The 18,802-nt window shown below is 46.3% G+C and overlaps 2 protein-coding genes across 5 annotated transcripts; both read right to left on the bottom strand.

Moving 5' to 3' along the window:
- Positions 1 to 3,050, bottom strand: LOC122886851 (nuclear factor 7, brain-like). The gene has a single exon (XM_044219614.1). The coding sequence runs from the start codon at positions 2,688 to 2,690 to the stop codon at positions 1,266 to 1,268; it is 1,425 nt and encodes a 474-aa protein (XP_044075549.1). The 5' UTR covers positions 2,691 to 3,050; the 3' UTR covers positions 1 to 1,265.
- Positions 3,051 to 3,267: 217 nt separating this feature from the next.
- On the bottom strand, positions 3,268 to 16,515 carry si:ch1073-184j22.1 (adipolin). 4 transcript variants are annotated; one of them, XM_044219644.1, is made up of 8 exons: positions 15,287 to 16,480; positions 14,527 to 14,643; positions 13,888 to 14,002; positions 12,056 to 12,183; positions 11,856 to 11,967; positions 11,105 to 11,186; positions 10,547 to 10,625; positions 3,346 to 3,533 (listed from the first exon to the last, which is right to left on the bottom strand). In XM_044219644.1, exons 1-8 carry the CDS (start codon positions 15,398 to 15,400, stop codon positions 3,411 to 3,413), a joined length of 870 nt encoding a protein of 289 aa, XP_044075579.1. In that variant the 5' UTR covers positions 15,401 to 16,480; the 3' UTR covers positions 3,346 to 3,410. The 4 variants fall into 4 exon arrangements, with proteins under 4 accessions (XP_044075581.1, XP_044075579.1, XP_044075580.1 ...); XM_044219645.1 differs by lacking the exon at positions 3,346 to 3,533 and adding an exon at positions 8,772 to 9,858 and having other exon boundaries at positions 15,287 to 16,464; XM_044219646.1 differs by lacking the exon at positions 14,527 to 14,643 and having other exon boundaries at positions 3,268 to 3,533; positions 15,287 to 16,515.
- Positions 16,516 to 18,802: the final 2,287 nt, after the last annotated feature.

Raw genomic sequence — 18,802 nt, 5'->3', positions numbered from 1 at the left:
TTTATCTTTAGAACAACAGATTTTTATTGAAAGTGCTCACATATGAAATAACAGGAACGTGTTCTCTAAGCTTTGATTCGATCCTCTCATGATCACATGACACAGTTGATGATTTGACAAAAGTTGTTAGATCAAATCACAAATAACATGCTAATCAGTGTGCTTTCGAAGTCTTGGTCGGTTGGACAGAGCAGGGCTAGCTGTTTCTACCTGCTTCCAGTCTTTATGCTAAGCTAAGCTAATGGCATCCTGACTCCAGCTCTGTATTGAACACAGACATGAGACTGATATCTGTTATTTAATATTAATCCTGTTTATGAGCTAATTTAACTTTCTAAATGTGTCTGTGTCCTAACTTTGTAAGTTAGCTAGCTAGCTAAGTTAGCTAACTGAGATACTGACAGCAGCTCAGTTAGTTCATCCTGTTGAGCTTTTACATAAAGGTCATTTACTGACCACATGAGAAACAGGCTGAATAATAACTGAGCAGATCGGTCATAAAAACAACAGTAGCTAACAGGAAAGGAACTTATAATTATTAAACCTTTAGCGATGTAACTGGTAGATTTACTGTAGCTATGTCATTTAACCATTTCATCTAATAATCTCATTTCAATTATGAATTATTAAATCTAAACGTAAAAAATAAAAAGATCATTTAATTTAGATCTTAAAAAGATTAAAAATGAGTGTAAATTCTCTGAAGGTGAAACTAGAAAGAGTCTTTAACATCAAATATTCAGTGAGCCCAGCTGATGGATCCAGTTCACCAGGTGAGTAACATCCAGCTGTTATTAACACGTAGAAACTGAACATGTGCAACACTTCCTGGGTGCAGTTCCTCGCTGTCTGTTCAGATATGGCTGTTGGTTTAAACTTTAACGAGCAGTAAATAAAGCTGAACGGCGAAAGGCCTCTCAAAGAAACACAAACTTAATTCAGTTCAGTTTTCTGTTTAGTTATTAAAATAATCCAGCTGGATCAGCTGCTGACGCACCACCTGAGTCAGGAGCTCGGTGGTTTTAGGATTCCCAGCAAAGTCCGATGATCTGTGTTCGTCCGTTTCTTCGTCTCTTGTTTGAACAGCTTTGATTTGCTCTCAATGAAACGTTTCTGCGCTCTGAGACTTCTACTGAAGAAAGATGACAGGAAGTGCTTTTTGTCCCAGATGTTTTCTTGTTATTTGGTGTTATACTGTTATACAACATCATCAGGACGACAGTCACATGTTCCTCAAAGAGCGCTGTCGTCGTCATCATCGTCATCTAGTTCAGGTGTTCTACAGTCACAGAGACCTTCACAGGTAAAACCTTCAGTGGGCGATTATCCACAGTGCTAATGTATGGAAACAGTCTGTCAGTGAAAGTGTGTGTGAAGGTGTGTATGTGTGTGTTAGTATCAGGATCAGAGAACGACAGCTTTCCTCTGTTCCAGTCCAGATTCACTCTGATCCTCTGGAGCTTCTTCTGCACTCGGAGATCAGTGTATGGAGCTGATGGTGAGCGTGCTGAGTATTTACCTTCATCAAACTCTATTTCCCGTAATTCAGATATAAAGAACCCTATTGTCCATAATCCAGACAGTATGCCTCCCTTCCTCTGGACAGACTCTGCTGACACACCCAGAGACCAGTCTGTACTGTCTCCAACCTCGACCTCCCAGCTGTGAGTCCCTGAGTTGAAGCCCTCCGAGCCCAGGACAGACCAGTAATAACCAAACCTCTCTGGATTGTCAGGAAGCTGCTGTCTCTCTCCTCGTCTAACACTGGTCAGATCTTCAGACAGGATGAGTTCTGGACCAGCAGTGTTTGGGTCCAGGATCACAGGAGTGTAGGAGACCATGTCCTTCATCTTGTTCCAGATGTTGAAGGTCAGGTTGCCCAGGTGTTTGGCCTGGTCTATCAGAGCTCCTGAGGGCAGCTGTGGATCCTCCAGCAGGGGGCGCTGCTGGACTCTTTCCACTGCAGCCTTGTAGTTGAGCAGGAATGAGACGTCTTCAGCTCTCAGCTGCTCCTCTGTGGCTCTGACTGTGTCTGAAAGAGCTGCTATCTCTCTGCTCAGAGCCTCCATCTTCTCCTTCAGCATCTGACTCTTCTGCTCCTCTTCCTCCCTCAGTGCAGCCATCCTGGCCTCCTCTTCCTCCTCTAGAAACTGGTGAAGCTTCTTAAACTGCTCCTTAATCTGCCTCTCTGTGTGTCGGGCCTGGATCTTCAGGTGTTCTGCTGTTTGATCAAACTTCACTTTAACTTGTTCAGAAACCTGTAACTTCTTCTTTAAGGGCTCCAGAGTTTCCTGAAGTTCCCTTTTATGTTGTCGTGCAGCTTCTTCGATGGGTGTGAATCTGTGGTCGCTGTGTTTTTCTGAATCTCTGCAGATGTGACACACTGGCTGCTGATGGTCCAGACAGAAGAGTTTGAGTTTCTCAGAGTGCAGACTGCAGAGAGCCTCTGAAGCTCTCTGACCTCTCTCCTCTCTGAACGTCTCACACAGGTTCTTTAACACCAAATTTAAAGGAGGTAACTTCTTTGACGATCTTCTCTTACAAAGTGGACACTCTTGAGTTTCCTTCTCTGTCCACCAGCTCTGCAGACAGACTTTACAGAAGCTGTGGCAACATGACAGGATGACAGGATCTTTAAAGATGTCACGGCAGACAGGACAGCAGAGATCCTCCTCTAACCTGGAAGCCATTTAGTCTCCGAGTGAAGCTGAACTGCGAGTTCAGCTTCACTCGGAGACTAAATGACGGCAGACGGCTCAGACAGGAATCAGTCAGTCACTCCCTCCGTTAGTGACTTCCCTGAAAGTTACTTTCACTTTGAGTCTTTGTTCTTGTAAAACTCTTGTTCAGTTTGTGGATTCAGCTGCAGGTTGAAGTGGTCGTCCTCCAGTATTCCCAGTATTCCCAGTATTCCCTCCTGTAGCTGTCCTCTCTCAGTGGAAGTGGTGGTTTTGGTCTGAAGGCGAGTCTTGTCGTCTGTCTCTCAGTGTGTCTCGTCTCAGTGAAGCAGAAGAAGAAACTGTTTCCTGGTTTGTGTGAGCTGAGGGGCGGAGCTTCTTCAGAGCAGGAACCCTAGTGTTTAGTAGAAACACTGCATCACTTCCTGCAGTACTAACTGCTGAAACAGCTCAGTATACTCTTCAGTAAACAGTGTGTATTTCATAGCAGCGGTGACAGTTGGGGGGTTATGAGTTAGTCAAAATCGAGAGTTTAAAGCCACGAACATGTAGTTGGGTTCATTGTCTATAATTCTTCACTAAAGGCCAAAGAGCTCAAACGTTTCTTACTACCTAGTCTTGTATTTATAAGTTCTGACTGTAAAATGAAATTACTAAAAAGACTTCTCCAATAGTTTATTTATTTTAAAGTAACACATTTGAGTAAAAATGACAAAGTAGGATTGTGAGTGTTTATAGTAACACATAGATGTTTAAAACATCCAATAATGTGAAAATACATTTTAACATTTCAAGACATTTGACAGTTTCAGTCTCCTTGCTGTGTCGTCGGGGAGACAGTTTGGTCACTCGCTCCTGAAAAACAAAGAACAAGAAAAGACGTTAAATCACCGAAAACTCTCACTCAGACACAAATCTACATCAGTCCCTTCAAGAGAGAGTCAGGGTTCTTCGGAGACCTGAACATGACCCGTGTGGTGGTCACCCCCACTCGGGAATTTATTTTGTACTTTGAACAAAAGAGTCTAAATACTTGTTAATGAAATGATCAAATAAAGTCTAATAACATAATAATCTGTTGTACCTGCCACTTCAGAATGAATCTGCAGGACTAGTTTACAAACTGAAGCGTTAAGAAGAATAACACACCATCCAGCATTCCTTCTCCAGGGTTCATCTTGATATCTCCTACTCCGTCTATGTTTCTGTCAGTTGGATATTCCTGTCTTGAGGCATCCCACAGTAGATTCCTGAAGGTGTTGAATGGTCTGTGGTTAGGATCTGCAGATCGTATTCCTGCCATCTTAAGTAACTTCTTTGCAACCCGTTCCCCCTCTGCTCTTCCAAGGAGGATTCTCATATCTCCAACACAAAGAGTTTCTCTCATTGTGAAGCTTTCCAACATTGCAATCCAGTCTTCTGCTCCTCCAGCCAGAGGAGGCAGTTTTCCCATCAATCCATCCATATCTCTATGATCGAAAGGGACATAAGCTGCTGCGCCATTCCCGGCCATGCGTAGGGGCATCTGTGTGTAGTTTAACTTTTTTTTTTTTTCTATCTTGTAAATCATAGGTGTGTCCATGAGATGTTGGAAGACGTCTAGACTCCTGTGGCGTCGAGGTGGACTCGAGGGGAGTCAGGTGTCCTTCAAATTGGCCTGTAAGCACTCGCGCCACTCTCTGGATCGGAGTCTCCACCCATCCGTCAGGATCATGACCCATGGTCCAGAGGAGTTGATTATTCACTTCCCTTCTCTCCTTGTCTTGTTCATTATCGCTGTCAGGGTCCCGTTCTCGGAGTCCTTCGCTCTCCAACTCCTCCAAGTAATGCTGACAGTTTAGTCTCATTGATTCTTCCTTTGTTAGTCCTCCTTCCCTTTGCTTTCCATAGGGCACTTGCGGTTCATCCATCAGGGGAGTTCTGGTGTCCCTGAGTGGGTGGAGGCTACACTCCCTTTCCCTGGAACCTCAGTTCTTATTGATGTTCCTCTGGAGGCTGCAGGCGATGGTGAAGCGGAAGCAGGTACAGTGAGGCTTGCTCCTGGAGGCACAGATGTAGAGCAGGTGTTCTGGTTAGAGAGAATTCTGCCACAGCAGATGTCAATACTTCAAGGAGTGTTCCATAAGCTTAGCCTGTGATCCTATGGCTCCGGCTGCTTCCTTGTGGAAGGCGGCATTCAATGCATCTTCTGGTGTCTCCATTTCCAATTGACCTCCCTTCACGAGCACCACCAGAGCTTGCACTGGTATGGGGGATGGTTCCTCGGGGGAAGGAGGAGTGCGGTATGGAGGGGGAGGTCCTATTCCCTGGAGGGAGAGGTACAGTTGGCTGGGCGGACCCCCCTTCTCTGGAGGAGCGGTTGGTGAAATGGACAGCATGGTTGCTGTTGCTGTTGTTGTTGTTTAGGCAGCAACTGACCCCTCCTTTCCATTTGTCTTGCCTGCTGCCGTCATTATTTCGCAAATGGCTGTGGTGGTCGCATCTCTGTCTCTGGCCTTCTCCAGTCTCCTATATGCCAATCCCCATTTATGGCTTCCTGCCGTCTCCCAATCACAAAGGGCTTCTCTATGACTTGCAGCTGTGTCAGTCACCATGCACATGATCACTTGAGGGGTGGGCAGCTCAGCTTCCTGGTTGCTGGTGAGGAGACCATGTCTCTCCCATTTCTCCCACAACTTTTCCACTGCTTTCTTTGTCTGTCCCTTGTCTTTTTCACCTACTTTTTCCTCTAGCTTTTGTATCACATGTGCCTTTAACTGGCCCAAATTCATAGGCTGATCTCTCATTATGCTTGTACAGATACACCTTCAGGTGTCCTTTCAATATTTTTCAAATAGATAATACAACCCAAACCAATGTAGCTCAAGAATTAAACCATAAACCACACAATCCACAACTTTCCTAACCCTGTTAGTGTCCTCTCATGTGCAGCTACACGTTCTTGTAATGTCAAAACAACAGGAGGAGGCTACGGCGTGATCGGTTCTTCACTTACTAATGTTAGCGAGATGTCTTCATAAGACAGGTTGGCAATCTACCCAGGGAGTGTGATATGTCTCCCCAGTCACTCATGTCCACGAGACCATCCCGCCATTGTTGCTCATGCAACCCAAAATTTACCTCATAGGGCAAATTCAACCCCACATAAAACAGCCGCAATGTGAATACCAGTACACAAAAGCAACTTACCTAAAAATACATTAGAAAATCAGTTTGTTTTATAGACAGAGTGCTTCACTCCCACTCATGTCTCTTCCTTTTGCTTCTAAAAAATACTTTCACTTTTGTCAAGTGCACCTTTAAATAAAACAAAATTAAAATTTGGGTTTTTCAGTTTGTATGGACTTCACCCGAGTAGCTGACCCAATCAGTACGGCTCTGTTTGAGTTAACACCGCTAGGTTTCCACAGACAAACAGTTTCGTTAACACCGCTAGGTTTCCACTGTTTGTTGTCTTACTGAGACATCAACATTTCATTTTCACATATGCTCTTTGACACAGTATTTCTTCTCTCTTTTAGGGATTCTACCCTTAGGGACTTTAACCCTTAAATATATTTCTTAGTTTTGATTCTCCAATTTCAGTACACTGCTTACCTTTTCTTTGAGGGATCCCGGTGAGTGACGAGGACTCCAGAAACACAGAGCCGGTCCCGCCGGAAAAAACCTCAGCAGTGGACGGCATTGAATTTTCTCCTTTTCTTCCTCAGCAAATCATGTCGGGGTCACCAATTTTGTCAGCGCGTTTGTTTATTTGCAAAAGAAAAGTCTGGAGAGAAGCTATTTCTTAATTTGGCATTTATTAAAACATTGGAGGATCAAAACATATCTTGTACAAAGATCTTTTCTATTCAGAAAACCACCGTCAGCAAGCTGTTAATCTGTAATCAACATCCTAAAAAAGAATCCTCTCCTTAGCATTACACAGAGTTTTAAATGAGAATGTGCAACTATCCGGTTTCTACAGAGGTGGGGAGGAGCTGTGGTTTAGGCTTAGCTCTCCCTGCGATGGTGCACAGGCTGGTCCAGCCTCTTGGCACACGAGTCCACCCTTCGTGTGGAGACAGCGCCCTCGGGAAGGAATCCTACACTTCCTCTGTCAGGAACTCTGACTGAGAGCTCAGGAACATTCAAGACAAACAAGGAGAACAGGAAGTGACACAAAACCTCGCTCTCTCTCTCTCTTTCTTCTTCTCTCTCTCTCTCTCTCTCTCTAATTAGAGTGATACCTAAACTTACTAACTGAACCTGCAGTCTGATATCAGCCTCCAACATATTTAGAAATGCTGCAGTTCTCCACTATACCACACGGTGGCGCTGCAACACAAAGCGCCAATTCATAACAGAAGTTATCTCATTGCACTTGTCCTATAGAGCAGGTCTAGACCGAACTCTTTATAATATTAATTACAGAGACCCAACAAACCCCACCATGAGAGAGAGAGGGGGTTTTGGTAATGGTAGTGGTAACATTAATATTAATAAATTAATAATGATAGGATAGATACGAAAAGTGCTAGTTTTTGCTGCTGACTGGCTCAGACTGTTGTTCAAAGTGACAACATTGTGGAAAGGATCCTACAGTCAGTGTGTGTCATTGCTGGCTCCACTTGTCTGTTAAATGAACAACTCTTAAGTGTATTTTTAAACGTATTTTTCTTTTCGTGCGTAAGAGATGACGATTGAGTGACACATTTATTACAGTGCTGTTAATAAGACGTACAGGACAAGCTTTTAACCTCTGCATGTTTTACCTTGTGCTGCTGTTACTGTAATCTGAGGACATACTGGACCATAATGTGCCATTTTAAAGGTTATACGTTAGTGTTACAGGTGACTTGGGTGCTTATTCAGACGTGAGACCGACATGTTAAATTTAGGTAACGAGGGACATGTCTGTCATGTCATCTCAGATGGTTTGCTTTGTGTCTCAAACGGAGAGTCACACCTTGATTTACCACCGGGCGTCGATCAAAAACCGTAACTTATACCGAGTAAAAAGGGTTTATTACCATTTTAGCCACGTTACAGGTCCGTCCTCCACTTTGTTCAGACTGAAACATCAGCAGCTGCTGGACTGCGATGAGACGTGCTTCATCGTTCATGCTCCCCTCAGGATGAACTGTAATAACTCTGCTGATCCTCTGACTTTCCATCTAGCGCCACCATCAGGTCGACGCGTTAACGTGTCCGACACTTGACGTTTCCCATCAGCCTCAGCTGCACTCTGTGTTCACTGTTAAATGTTAGCATTGTCACAGTGAGCATGTTAGCATGCTGATGCTAACAATTAGCTCCATGCAACTCCGTGTCTGAGCGCAGCCATGCTACCCTCCACTTTTTAAAACTGTGTGTCAGCTGTGAGTCGCTCCTGTTTCTGATCAGCTTCACATTCAGGGACGACTGGTAATTGGACTGTGTGTGTGTGTGTGTGTGTGTGTGTGTGTGTGTGTGTGTGCAGTGAGCTGTCAGCAGGGCCGTCGTGCAGCCCTCATTATTCTGTCGACACGCCTTGTACAGTAACTCAGCCTGAGTGTGTGTTCGTGGCCTGGCGCCAAGCGTACGGCGCCACTTTATGAGAACGATGATCTCACCTCCAAACACTGAGTGCATTCAGCAGTGTGTGTACGTTTGTGTGTAAGAGATGTAAAGTGTGCTTTGGCATGTTATAAAGACCGGTTGTGTAAAAGTGTGTGTGTGCTCATGCAGCGGACACTGAGTCTGTGTGTTCATTGAACAGGTGTAGAAATATTGAAAGGACATGTGGTGTTAGCAGCAGAAGGACTGCTGATTAGCTCTTTAGCTAACAACATGTAAATCAGACAGACTTGGAGCTGGAAGGTGGATGTTTTCTCCTCTGATGGAGCTAGGCTAGCAGTTTCCCTCTGCTCCCAGTCTTTGTGCTAAGCTAGGCTAAACAGATCCTGGACCTCTCTCTGTACTGGACGCACAGAGATCTGAATCATGTGACTCTGGAAAGGACGGAGAACGAGAGGTTTTCACCGGAGTTGCTGCTCCAACATGTGAAATGTGCTTCTACTCATAGTTTATTATCCAGCGGTTAAAGTGATCGACGAATAACAAACGCTGACAGCGAGTAGAAAGCTTTTATTATCAGAATTATTCACAACCTGTTTATCACCTCCAGAGAATAAATATTAATATTAAAGTGAAATGACGACGGGCACCATGCAATCAGTAAATCCATCTGTACAGACAAACACTGTTGTTCCAAACCAGAAAGGCACAAGTCTCTGTCATGGGCAGGTTTAAGGTTCACTTATTTGTAGAAGGACGCTTCTTACGTTCAGCTCATAATTAACAATATTTTCCTCACGAAATGTCTGTCTGCTGCTGAAACTCATCAGTTTCAGCCTGTAGAGGTTTAACCAGCGGGACAAAACTCTCGTAGAAAAACAGAATACTGGCAACTCATTAGCATGAAACTGCTTAAATATATAGATTTAATAAAACGTAAAATGCATAAATATCATCGTCAGCCTTTCAAAGATCAGTCGAGTAAAGGTTGTCACCGGCCCCCGTTGCTGCAGTTCCTCTAATGTCCACCAGCTGGTGCTCCAGGAAAACTGACTGCACTGAAGTGAATGGGGAAAACCCTTCAACAAGTAGAAGATCAATACAGTTTTTACTAACTTCAGCTCTCAGGAGATCGTTTCACTCCTGATTGTGCTACATAAAGAACATACTGAAGCTTAAACAGGTTTGTTGTTTCATTAACTGACCGAGGTGGATTCCAGCGCTGAACCCAAACCTCCGTGTTGTATTTCCTTTCTGTTTCGTACGTTTTTCAGAGTCCCGGCCCCCAGGTGGCAGCTTGTAGGTCCTTGGCAGTGCGTTTGCACCTACACTAACATGTTTTTCCCGATCCAGATCACACGTTGGCACCAGGTGGAGATGGAGTCCTGTTCGGGCTGCCGTTTACTCTTTGCAGACCAACGGGGCCACCATTTAGTTTGAGTTATGGAGCGGATCAGTGCAGGTGCTGCTCTGCGGGAGGTGTTTGAGGATTCGGAGGGAGGTCTGTGTTTGCAGGCTGACGTGAGATCTCTGCGGTTTGTGTTCAGACTCCCAGCAGTATCCCAGAGAACAGAGAGTCCTGCAGGACGCTGATGGACGAGCCGGTGGCGTTGTCCACAAACACCGACACGTACTCTCCAGCCTGCACGCAGAAACACGAGGTCAGACGCTAATCATTACTGTGCTTTACTTCAAAGCTGAAGTTCACAAATCAGGCAAAAAGAATCAGCCAGTGAGGTGAGATTATTTCAACTCATGTCAAACATTTTCAAGACGTTTTGGTTGTGGCGCAGCAGTCGGCCCGATTCTGTCTGCTTTGTTAACGATTCCTGAAACAAGAGAAAGTGAGCTGATCATTTGAGTTAAATCTTCGCAGTGTTCTCACGTGACCGACGACCTGATGAGGGGATGTCGTGGCTTCGAAGGCAACGTTTAAATATACAGGGTCAGTGTCCTGGCTAATTAAAGAACGGGTCACAGCACCGATAGAATGAAATAGTAACAGTTACAGGTCAAACAGAAGCAGTTTGTGTCGTTGAACCGAGCCGGGCGGCAGCAGTGACGATGATGATGATGATATTTAGCTCTTCATGGCAAGATGGTGAGTTTTAGCGACTGGCAGTGTGTTTGAGTTTGGCTCCTAATGTTTGGTTGTTTACAGAGACACAGAGTCTTTACTGTGTTTGAGTGATTCCTTCCTGTTTCATGTGAACGTCTCACAGAAATGTGGACGTGGTTTGGAAACGCTTTGTAGTTGTTGCCGGCTGAATTCAAAGATCAGTCAGGGAAAGCGGCGCACCTGTGGTGTGAGTCGGTGCTGTGTGTCGTACCTGCAGGTAGAGCGTTCCCGTCAGTAGGATGCTGAATGTTCCTCCAGCAGCCGCCACGCCCATCACAGACTCTACAGAGCTGACACACACACACACACACACTGCATAAATATACTCCCACACATAAACAGACGGACACATGAAAGGACGTCCCAGAATTAGTGGAACATGACGAATGCAGATGCCTCCACGCAGGGACAGCGGCTCAGCGATGGGGTCGAGGGTAAACAGCCCGTCCACTTACTTTTGGCCATATAGGCAGTTGGACATTTGTCTTTTGATGTGGCTCACGAGCTAAACGTGGAGTACGGTGTGTTTTTATTGGGAGCCATCAGCACTGATCTCTAACTGACGGATTACACCTGGAGCAGCTTCAGGTAGTCCAGTATCAAGCGCCCTGCGTGGAGGTTTCTGTTTTCATCATTTTATTTTTTTCAGTTCTCAATGCAGGGAAGTTTTCACGTGAAGAAGAAGAAGAAGAAGAAGAAGAAGAGGAGAAACTGCAACGTGTCATCAGTTACCTGAGCCAATAGAGAGAGAGAGAGGTGGAGTACTCACAGGTTGCTCTGGCAGAGTGACTCGATGCAGATCGCCGCTCTCACACTGTCTCTGAGCCGGACCTGGACCCTGTCACCTGACTCTGACACACACACACACACACACACTCCAGTGAGTATGAGCGTTTGTTCAGACGTGTGTTTGTATCTGGATGCTGCACCTCAGCACCTGACAGCAGGTCAGGTGTTCACGTTTTAGAGTCCGTTACTGCAGTGAAAGCACTAACACACACTGTAAAACTGGTGAAAACGGTGAGAAACGCCGTCACGACGACCCAGAGCCCAAAGCGACGCCTTCAGCGTGTCGTCGTGTCCGACCGACAGTCCGAAGCTCGACGTTATTAACAAACATTACAGTTATTATGATGTTTCATCAGTTAGTCATGTTGGAAATGATTCGATGCCAAAGCCGTATCGGAGTTTCTTTACCAGTAACCGAACGTCTCAGCTCGTTAGTGTTTAATGTTTCAGCACAAACAGAATAGAAATGAAATTCATCTAAAAACGGTTCCTGATGTCCAGATTTAAATGACCTGATCAAATATTAAGTAAGCGAGAGCGTCGGGCCACTTTAGTGAATACTGAAATTTGTCTTTTAGGTTTTACGAAATGCTCCGTAAACGCAGAGAGAAGGAAGCTGCAGCTTTACTGCAGGTCAGCTGATCAGCGGTCTGTCGGTGTGTGTCAGGTGTGTGTCAGGTGTGTGTCAGGTGTTGAGCAGCAGCGAGCTGGTTGGTCGGTGCGGCGCTCACCTATCAGGAGGCTGGAGGTCAGCTGGTAGAAGCCGGAGACGGCTGCTGTGTATCGGCCGGTGCTGGTGTTGAAGCTCTGGCCCCTCTGGAGGCTCCGCTCTGAGTCCGAGGGCTGCGGGGTCAAAGGTCAAACACAAGGGTTGATGTATCATCTGTAGTCTCACTGTGTGTGTGTGTGTGTGTGTGTGTGTGTGTGTCACCTGGCTGAATGGCTGCAGCTCCAGCAGGCTGCGTCGTGGCACGGTGACGGGCTGCAGGAGGCGACTGAGGAAGGAGGTGGAGACACGAGGAGGACGATCACACAGCAAACACACTCCTGCTGCCATGTCTGGGGGGGGGGTTGGATAAAGTTTTATATTTTTTTTAATGATGTCATATGTTTAAAATATATGTGTGTGTGTGTGTGTGTGTGTGTGTGTGTGTGTGTGTGGAAAACACACTCACTCTCAGACTGTGGTCAGACTTCAGACGTCTGAGGTCATCAGTGACACAAACCTCTACAGTAGGACTAATTTGCTATGAATTCTGGGTAAATTAGGGCTCTTTAAACACTGGGCCGACTGAGTCAGGTGTATTTAACCTACAGCCGGACCTGAGACCTGAGGGACTGAGGACTGAGGCGTGAGGACGGCCTGCGTCCTGGGCGGGGGTGATGCCGGGGGGGCTGATGTCATACAGTCTGTCACAGACCGGGCCCAGCGTCACGTGAACTGAACCTGAGACCTGTTATAGTACAGGAGCCAGGACGAGGCGGTCCGGGTGTGAAGCTGGTGGAACTTTAACGCCTGTCGCCCCACATCGCCACTCCCCCGGCCCCCGGCCGCCGGCCCCCGGCCCCCGGCCCCCGGCCCCCGGCCTTGTTTCATCGCTCTACTGAAGACAGAAACTAAACAACAATGAGCGATTTCTGCTCTCCGGACGAAAAGGCTGATCTGAGAAGAAACATCCAGACTTCACCGTGACAACACGAGGCCTGCGAAGGTGCTGGGCCGTCACTCGGAAACAGGACTTCAGATTTCGTTGCCGTGGATACCACCAACACCTGTACAGATTGCGGGCGGATCGGTAACGTGGTCTCGACGGAGGATGATCGGCTCAGCCGGGTGCTGGCTCGCTCTCCTCTGCGCACCGAGCTGTGATTCAGCCGTTTCCCCCAACATGTGAAACCTTTTCCTTATTTGTTAGAGTTGTTGATTGATTACCGCAAAGCAGACACGCGATGCGACGACGGATCCGGCCGTGATACGTCAACACAAAGCAGCATCGTCGATATGATGATGACGAGTTTGATTTATATCATTTAGTCCGGACAGAAAACATCCAAACACACACACAACTGCAAAGTATGAAAACACACGTAGAAGCGACCTGAAGACAAGCATGAACGAACAAATTCCCTCTCTCACACACACACACACACACACACACACACACACACACACACACACACACACACACACACGCACACACACTCACACACACGCAGACACACACACACACATGCAGAAAGTAACAAAGACACACCATCAGTCAGCAGGAATGTCAGGAATCCTGCTGCTGAGCCAAGTCACATCCACGCTCCACAAAATTACCCCTATTAAGGACTCAGACAGCCTGCCTCCACACACACACACACACACACACACACACACACACACACACACACACACACACACACACACGGCAGCCTGTATTTATATAACCTACATACAGAAAACACTGAGTGAAAGTGAGAAATTGAAGCAGGACAGATGATGTGAAAATGAAACTGAACCGTCTGCAGCTAACTGAAGGAAATCGTGACTAAACTTGTTCTAACATTTTCCATCTTTACTGAAAGCAAACAGGAAGTCTGTATCTGTCTGTAAAAATGTCTCCATTCAGACAAACAGAGACAGATCCAGGACGTCTTTAGCCTAGCTTAGCACAAAGGCTGGAAGCAGAGGGAAACTGTTAGCCTAGCACTTTGAAAAGAGAAAAGGCTGACTGACGCGTTTGATCAGTTTGATCCTCGTGTTCAGGGAGTTCTCACCTCTCAGTTTTAGCTGCAGCTCCTGGATGAGCTCCTGTTGTTGGGGCAGAAGGGGGGCGGGGGGGCCCGGAGGCCCCTGGGGTCCTGGAGGTCCGGGAGGACCTGGAAGACCGTGCTGCAAAGACACAAACATTTAGAGATATATGTGTATATATATATATGATCAGGTTCTCTTTGTGATCTGAGCAAAAACCCTAAATATCAAAACCCTGTCAGATTCTTCAACAGATCAGGTGGATCGCAGAGTCTCTGTCCAGTTCATTGGTTTTATTATGAGCCCTGATTCACCTGGACGGTCGAGTGCTTTAGCTTTAGCTTTAGCTGCGTGAACCTCACACCCTGTAAACACGTACCAGTTAAACGTTTACAGGTGCTTTATTAGACCTGGCTGTGATTGGCTCGAGGGCCGAACACATTAAAAGATATTTTTCTTCTCATCAGCAGATCTCATGTTCAGACTCAAACCAACAACGCGCCTGACTTCCTGTCTGCGGCTGTCCGCTGCGAGCCCATTGGTTCCTGCTGAAGACATGTACAGATATATAGTTCCTGCTCACAGGGAGAAAAGGACTTTGACTCAGATTCAGTGGAGGATCAGTTTGTTTCTCTTTCTTTGTTTCCACCCCGTGCAGGTCTGACCTTGGAGGTTCTCCTGGACCCTTTGGTTCTCCGGTTGTCCCCCTTGTTGGAGTTTCTTCTGAAGATCAGCCAGGAGCTGAGAGGAGACACTCGGGACAGATCAGAGGACATCGTCTCCTGGAGGACACAAACCAGCACACAGCAGGTTCACATGTTTAATGTTGGACTCCCTTCAGTCAGAGCTCAGGGTGCAGTGACCGGCAGGTAACCATAGCAACAGCAGCGATGCTTCGGTTAAGTGCCGGTTAAACCGCAAACACGCTTTAAAACACGGAGCAGGCCCGGACCGCCGGGCCGGACCGCCGGGCCGGACCGCTGCTGATCAGCCGGGGAACAGTTCGATAACGCCGCAGCACGTTTTACAGGTGAAGAAGATATAAAGTTCCTCACGTCGAAGCAGTTTCCTGCCTCAACAGTGACAAAGGATCAATATTAACATTTTCTGATGTCATAAATGATTGCATCACACTCTAATCAGGTTCATCTCACCTGAAACGTTTTTATTGTCAACATATGAATCAATATTGGACGGCTGTCCGTCCGCCTCGCAGCTCAGTGTTCGTTTACCAGAATGTCTGAGCACTGTCGGATCACCTCCGTGCCCTGACCCCCCCGCCTGATCGCGTGCGAGAGCTGATGAAGTCACCTGCGTTGATTGATTATCAAAGTTGTCCTGTCGATCGACTAATCAATCGCTTGTTCTTATATTAGATCGGAGTTCTAAATGTGCCTGAGATCAATAAACCTGAGGGGTTCTCACCAGGATCTCGGTGCTGACGGCCTCGTCCTCCTCCAGGATCTCCTGACTCTCCTCGCTCTCCAGCTCTTCAACGCTCGCTGCCTCCGTCTTCATCGTCGTCGTCATCATCATCATCAGTCCCAGGAGCAGAGGGAGCAGCAGCAGCCCTCCTGCCCCACCCGGAGAGCTCTTTCCTGGGATAACCTGGCCAGCATGCTGGGTGGGCGCGGTGGACGTGGAACCAGCGGACGAAGGCGTTCAGGTCTGCGTCTTTACGGACTTAAGACGTTCCCATGATGCACTGCTGTAAGTCTGCTCCTCTGGGAGCAGCCGGACTTGAATTGTATTTGGAGGAAAGTGTGTTTGTGTGAAGTCTCCTGTCGAAGGTCATGTGATGAAACCTTCTTCTCGCAGCGTCGTCTCTTTCTGTCTCCGCTCAGTTCATTTTCCCTTGTGAGCGAGTCCGAGCTCAGCTGCTGTGACATAAACAGTGTGAGGAAAGTTTCTCTCTGTGGGTGGTTTGGTGCCTCCTCCTCCTCCTCCTCCTCCTCCTCCTCCTCTTTTTCCAACCCTTCCTCTCTTGTCTTTCAGTCCTCCCTCCTCCGTCGTTCAGACGAGTGACGGTTTTCCTTCTCTCCTCGGTTTGGACGTCTCTGCTCTGCTGAGTCTGGTTTTTATCTGCCTCACTCCTCCGTGACTCCTCCTCCTCTTCCTCAGCTCCTCCTCCTCCTCCCTCTCTTTCTGTCTTTCTTCTCACTATCTGTCTCTGGATCTGAAGCTGTCACTTCGTCTGTCTGCAGTCTTTTTCTTAATGTCTCCTCAGCGTCCGTCTGTCTCTCTCTGTTTTATCTCTCCCATCGTTTGTCTTTCTTTGCCTCCAGACTTTGTTTTTCTCCCCCTGCTCTTCCTCCTCCTCCCCCTCCTCTTCCTCCTCCTTCAGCTCTGCAGGGTCCTAATGCAGCAGCTCAGATATATGGCCATGTATGTTACATAGTGAGTGTTTGCAGTATGTTTCTCAGCATTATTTATATTTATATATACTTTTACGTATAAAGTCCGTATTGTTGCAGCGTGTCGGGTGCTGTTATTAAAACTTTTGCTTATAAACCGTCCAGCTTCCGAAAATCCGATTTTTACCTGTTTAATAGAAACAAATCTTAGAGAATAAAATCATTTCAAACATGAAAATGATCTCTGTGCTGCGTATTACTGATAACGTATTAATATCACAAATACAGATGTCCCACTGTATATACCAACACACGGGCCTGGTGGCTGTTGAAAGGCCGTCCTGCTCTCCTCTCTTTGGCAGGCAGAAGTCTGAGGACAGATTTAGGACAACAAACGGGCAGAAACACGTCTTCAGGTCCGTTAACGCGGCAGCTGGTTCAGACGCTCAGACTTCAGGAGAGGACGTCCGGCATCCTGCTGCACGACTTCACCAGCTACTACATGTAGCAGCGGCGGTAGTTTTATTGTTATTATCATTATTACTATCATTATTAGCAGGATAAGCAGTGATAGTGGCAGCGGCGGTAGTCCAGGGTCAAAGGATGGAGGGACAGTTTGTGATGAATAAAGCTGGACTTGGAGAAGCTGCAGTAGTAATGGAAGAATCAGCAGAACTCCGAGTAGATAACAGTGTGGTGTTTGTTGTATATACGATACTGTTAGCACGAGTAGCATCCGGCAGTACTGCAGGCAGCAGCAGAAGTACAGCGGTGGTGGATTAATGCTTGTTACAGTATTTGAAGAAGTGGAGGATCAGTGTTGGTCGTACAAATGTAGAGACTGAAACACACACACACACACACACAGACACACACAGACACACACACACACAGACACACACACCCCCTCCCTGTCAGATAAGCGGGGTGTGGTCTTCAGTCTGACAGGGTGATGAAAGTTAATTTGGATGCTGATCAAACAGCAGCGACCGTTTCCTTTGAATCTGACTGAAGCTGATAGCTGATAGACACACACACACACACACACCCCTCTCACACACACACGCTGTATTATTACATCATTATTACATCACTCCTCGCTGTCCTCGTGCCCACACAGCTCCTCGCACACAACGGTAAAGACCAAACGGCGACCGCTCTGTAAACATCTCTGTCTTTCCACTGAAACGAGTCTCATGAACATAGAATGAAGAAAATAAAGTTGTGTTTGAATGAAGCTCAGCTGTTTGTACAGACGGCTGCCAGGATAAAAAGGATAAATGTTTTTGTCTCTCAGATACTTTAATGAATAAATGAGTCTTGGTTTGAACGTGTGAGCAGCAGGAAGCGGATCTGCTGTAAACCAGCTCAGCCCCACCTGCTGGACAGAAGCGCAGACTGCAGCACTCTGACGCTGTGAACTCACAGCTACTGCTGTTCATGTAGAAACAGTAACTATCAGTCTGAACCGCTTCAGCACAGCAGAACGATGCTGACGTTACTCAGAAACAGGCTTTTTAATTGAACCACATTAGGACTCATTTTGTAACGAAAGGATGTAAAAAAGTGTTTAATTTTGAAGATAAAACTAAACTAAACAAACTGAATTAAGAATATAATGCTTGAAAGCAGCAGCAGACTGTTTATTATCTGAATGACTGTTGAACCAACACGCATCTGAACATTTAATAAGAATAATAACTGACTATAAGATAAAGATAATGAGCGGGTTCAAACCTTCTTGCCCTGAACTGAAGGAAGCAGCTTGTTTAATTCAGTCTGAAAGAAAGCGTGTTGTTTCATCATCACAAAGCCTGCAGCGTCGTTGTGGCGCCCCCTTTGGGTCGAGCTCAGAATGCTTTGGAGCCTCTTCCCAAACACGGACTGAAGATTTATGACGATTGGACAAATCGTTAATGAGTTCTGGCCAGTTTCCTGCTAAGCCCCTCCCTTTGCGAAGATATTTTGGTCGATGGCGGCCATGTTTTCCAACCGACCTTGCTCATTTGTAATAGAAATGCGTATATCTATCGCTGCTCCTGTATAAAAATTTGGTTTGATAGTCAACATTAAAAAAGTAGGCGCTCCCTGGTGGCTCACCTGGTACAAGCCCCCATTTCCTGTCTCTCTACAGCTGTTGGTGTCAAACAATAAATGCAAAAAATTATCTTAAATAAACAAATCCAAAAAGTAGATGTCACTTTACTGTTTTTCACATTGTGCTAATTAGTACAAAGTCCATCATGGCGGACTTGAATGGTCCAGGAGGCCTGTTTGTAGAGCGCACTGAGCTGCGTGAGGGGCGTGGCCTTTTTTTAGCTACAGCGCCACCATGTGGCCGATGGGGCTCATATTTCTGTGGAGGCACCTGCACATCATTTCCACTTACTGGGCCAAGTTTCACTCCAGCTCACGGGAGTTTGAGCCGAAGCGGCAGACGACAAATAAGAATAATAAGAATAAGAATAATAAGAATAAGAAGAATAAGAAGAATAAGAATAATACGAATAAGAATAAGAATAATAAGAATAAGAATAATAAGAATAATACGAATAAGAATAATAAGAATAATACGAATAAGAAATAT

Source organism: Siniperca chuatsi, linkage group LG13 (assembly GCF_020085105.1).
Source record: "Siniperca chuatsi isolate FFG_IHB_CAS linkage group LG13, ASM2008510v1, whole genome shotgun sequence".
Lineage (NCBI taxonomy): Eukaryota > Metazoa > Chordata > Actinopteri > Centrarchiformes > Sinipercidae > Siniperca > Siniperca chuatsi.
Note: the sequence above shows the minus strand (reverse complement) of the source record. Positions and strands in the feature narration are given on the sequence as shown.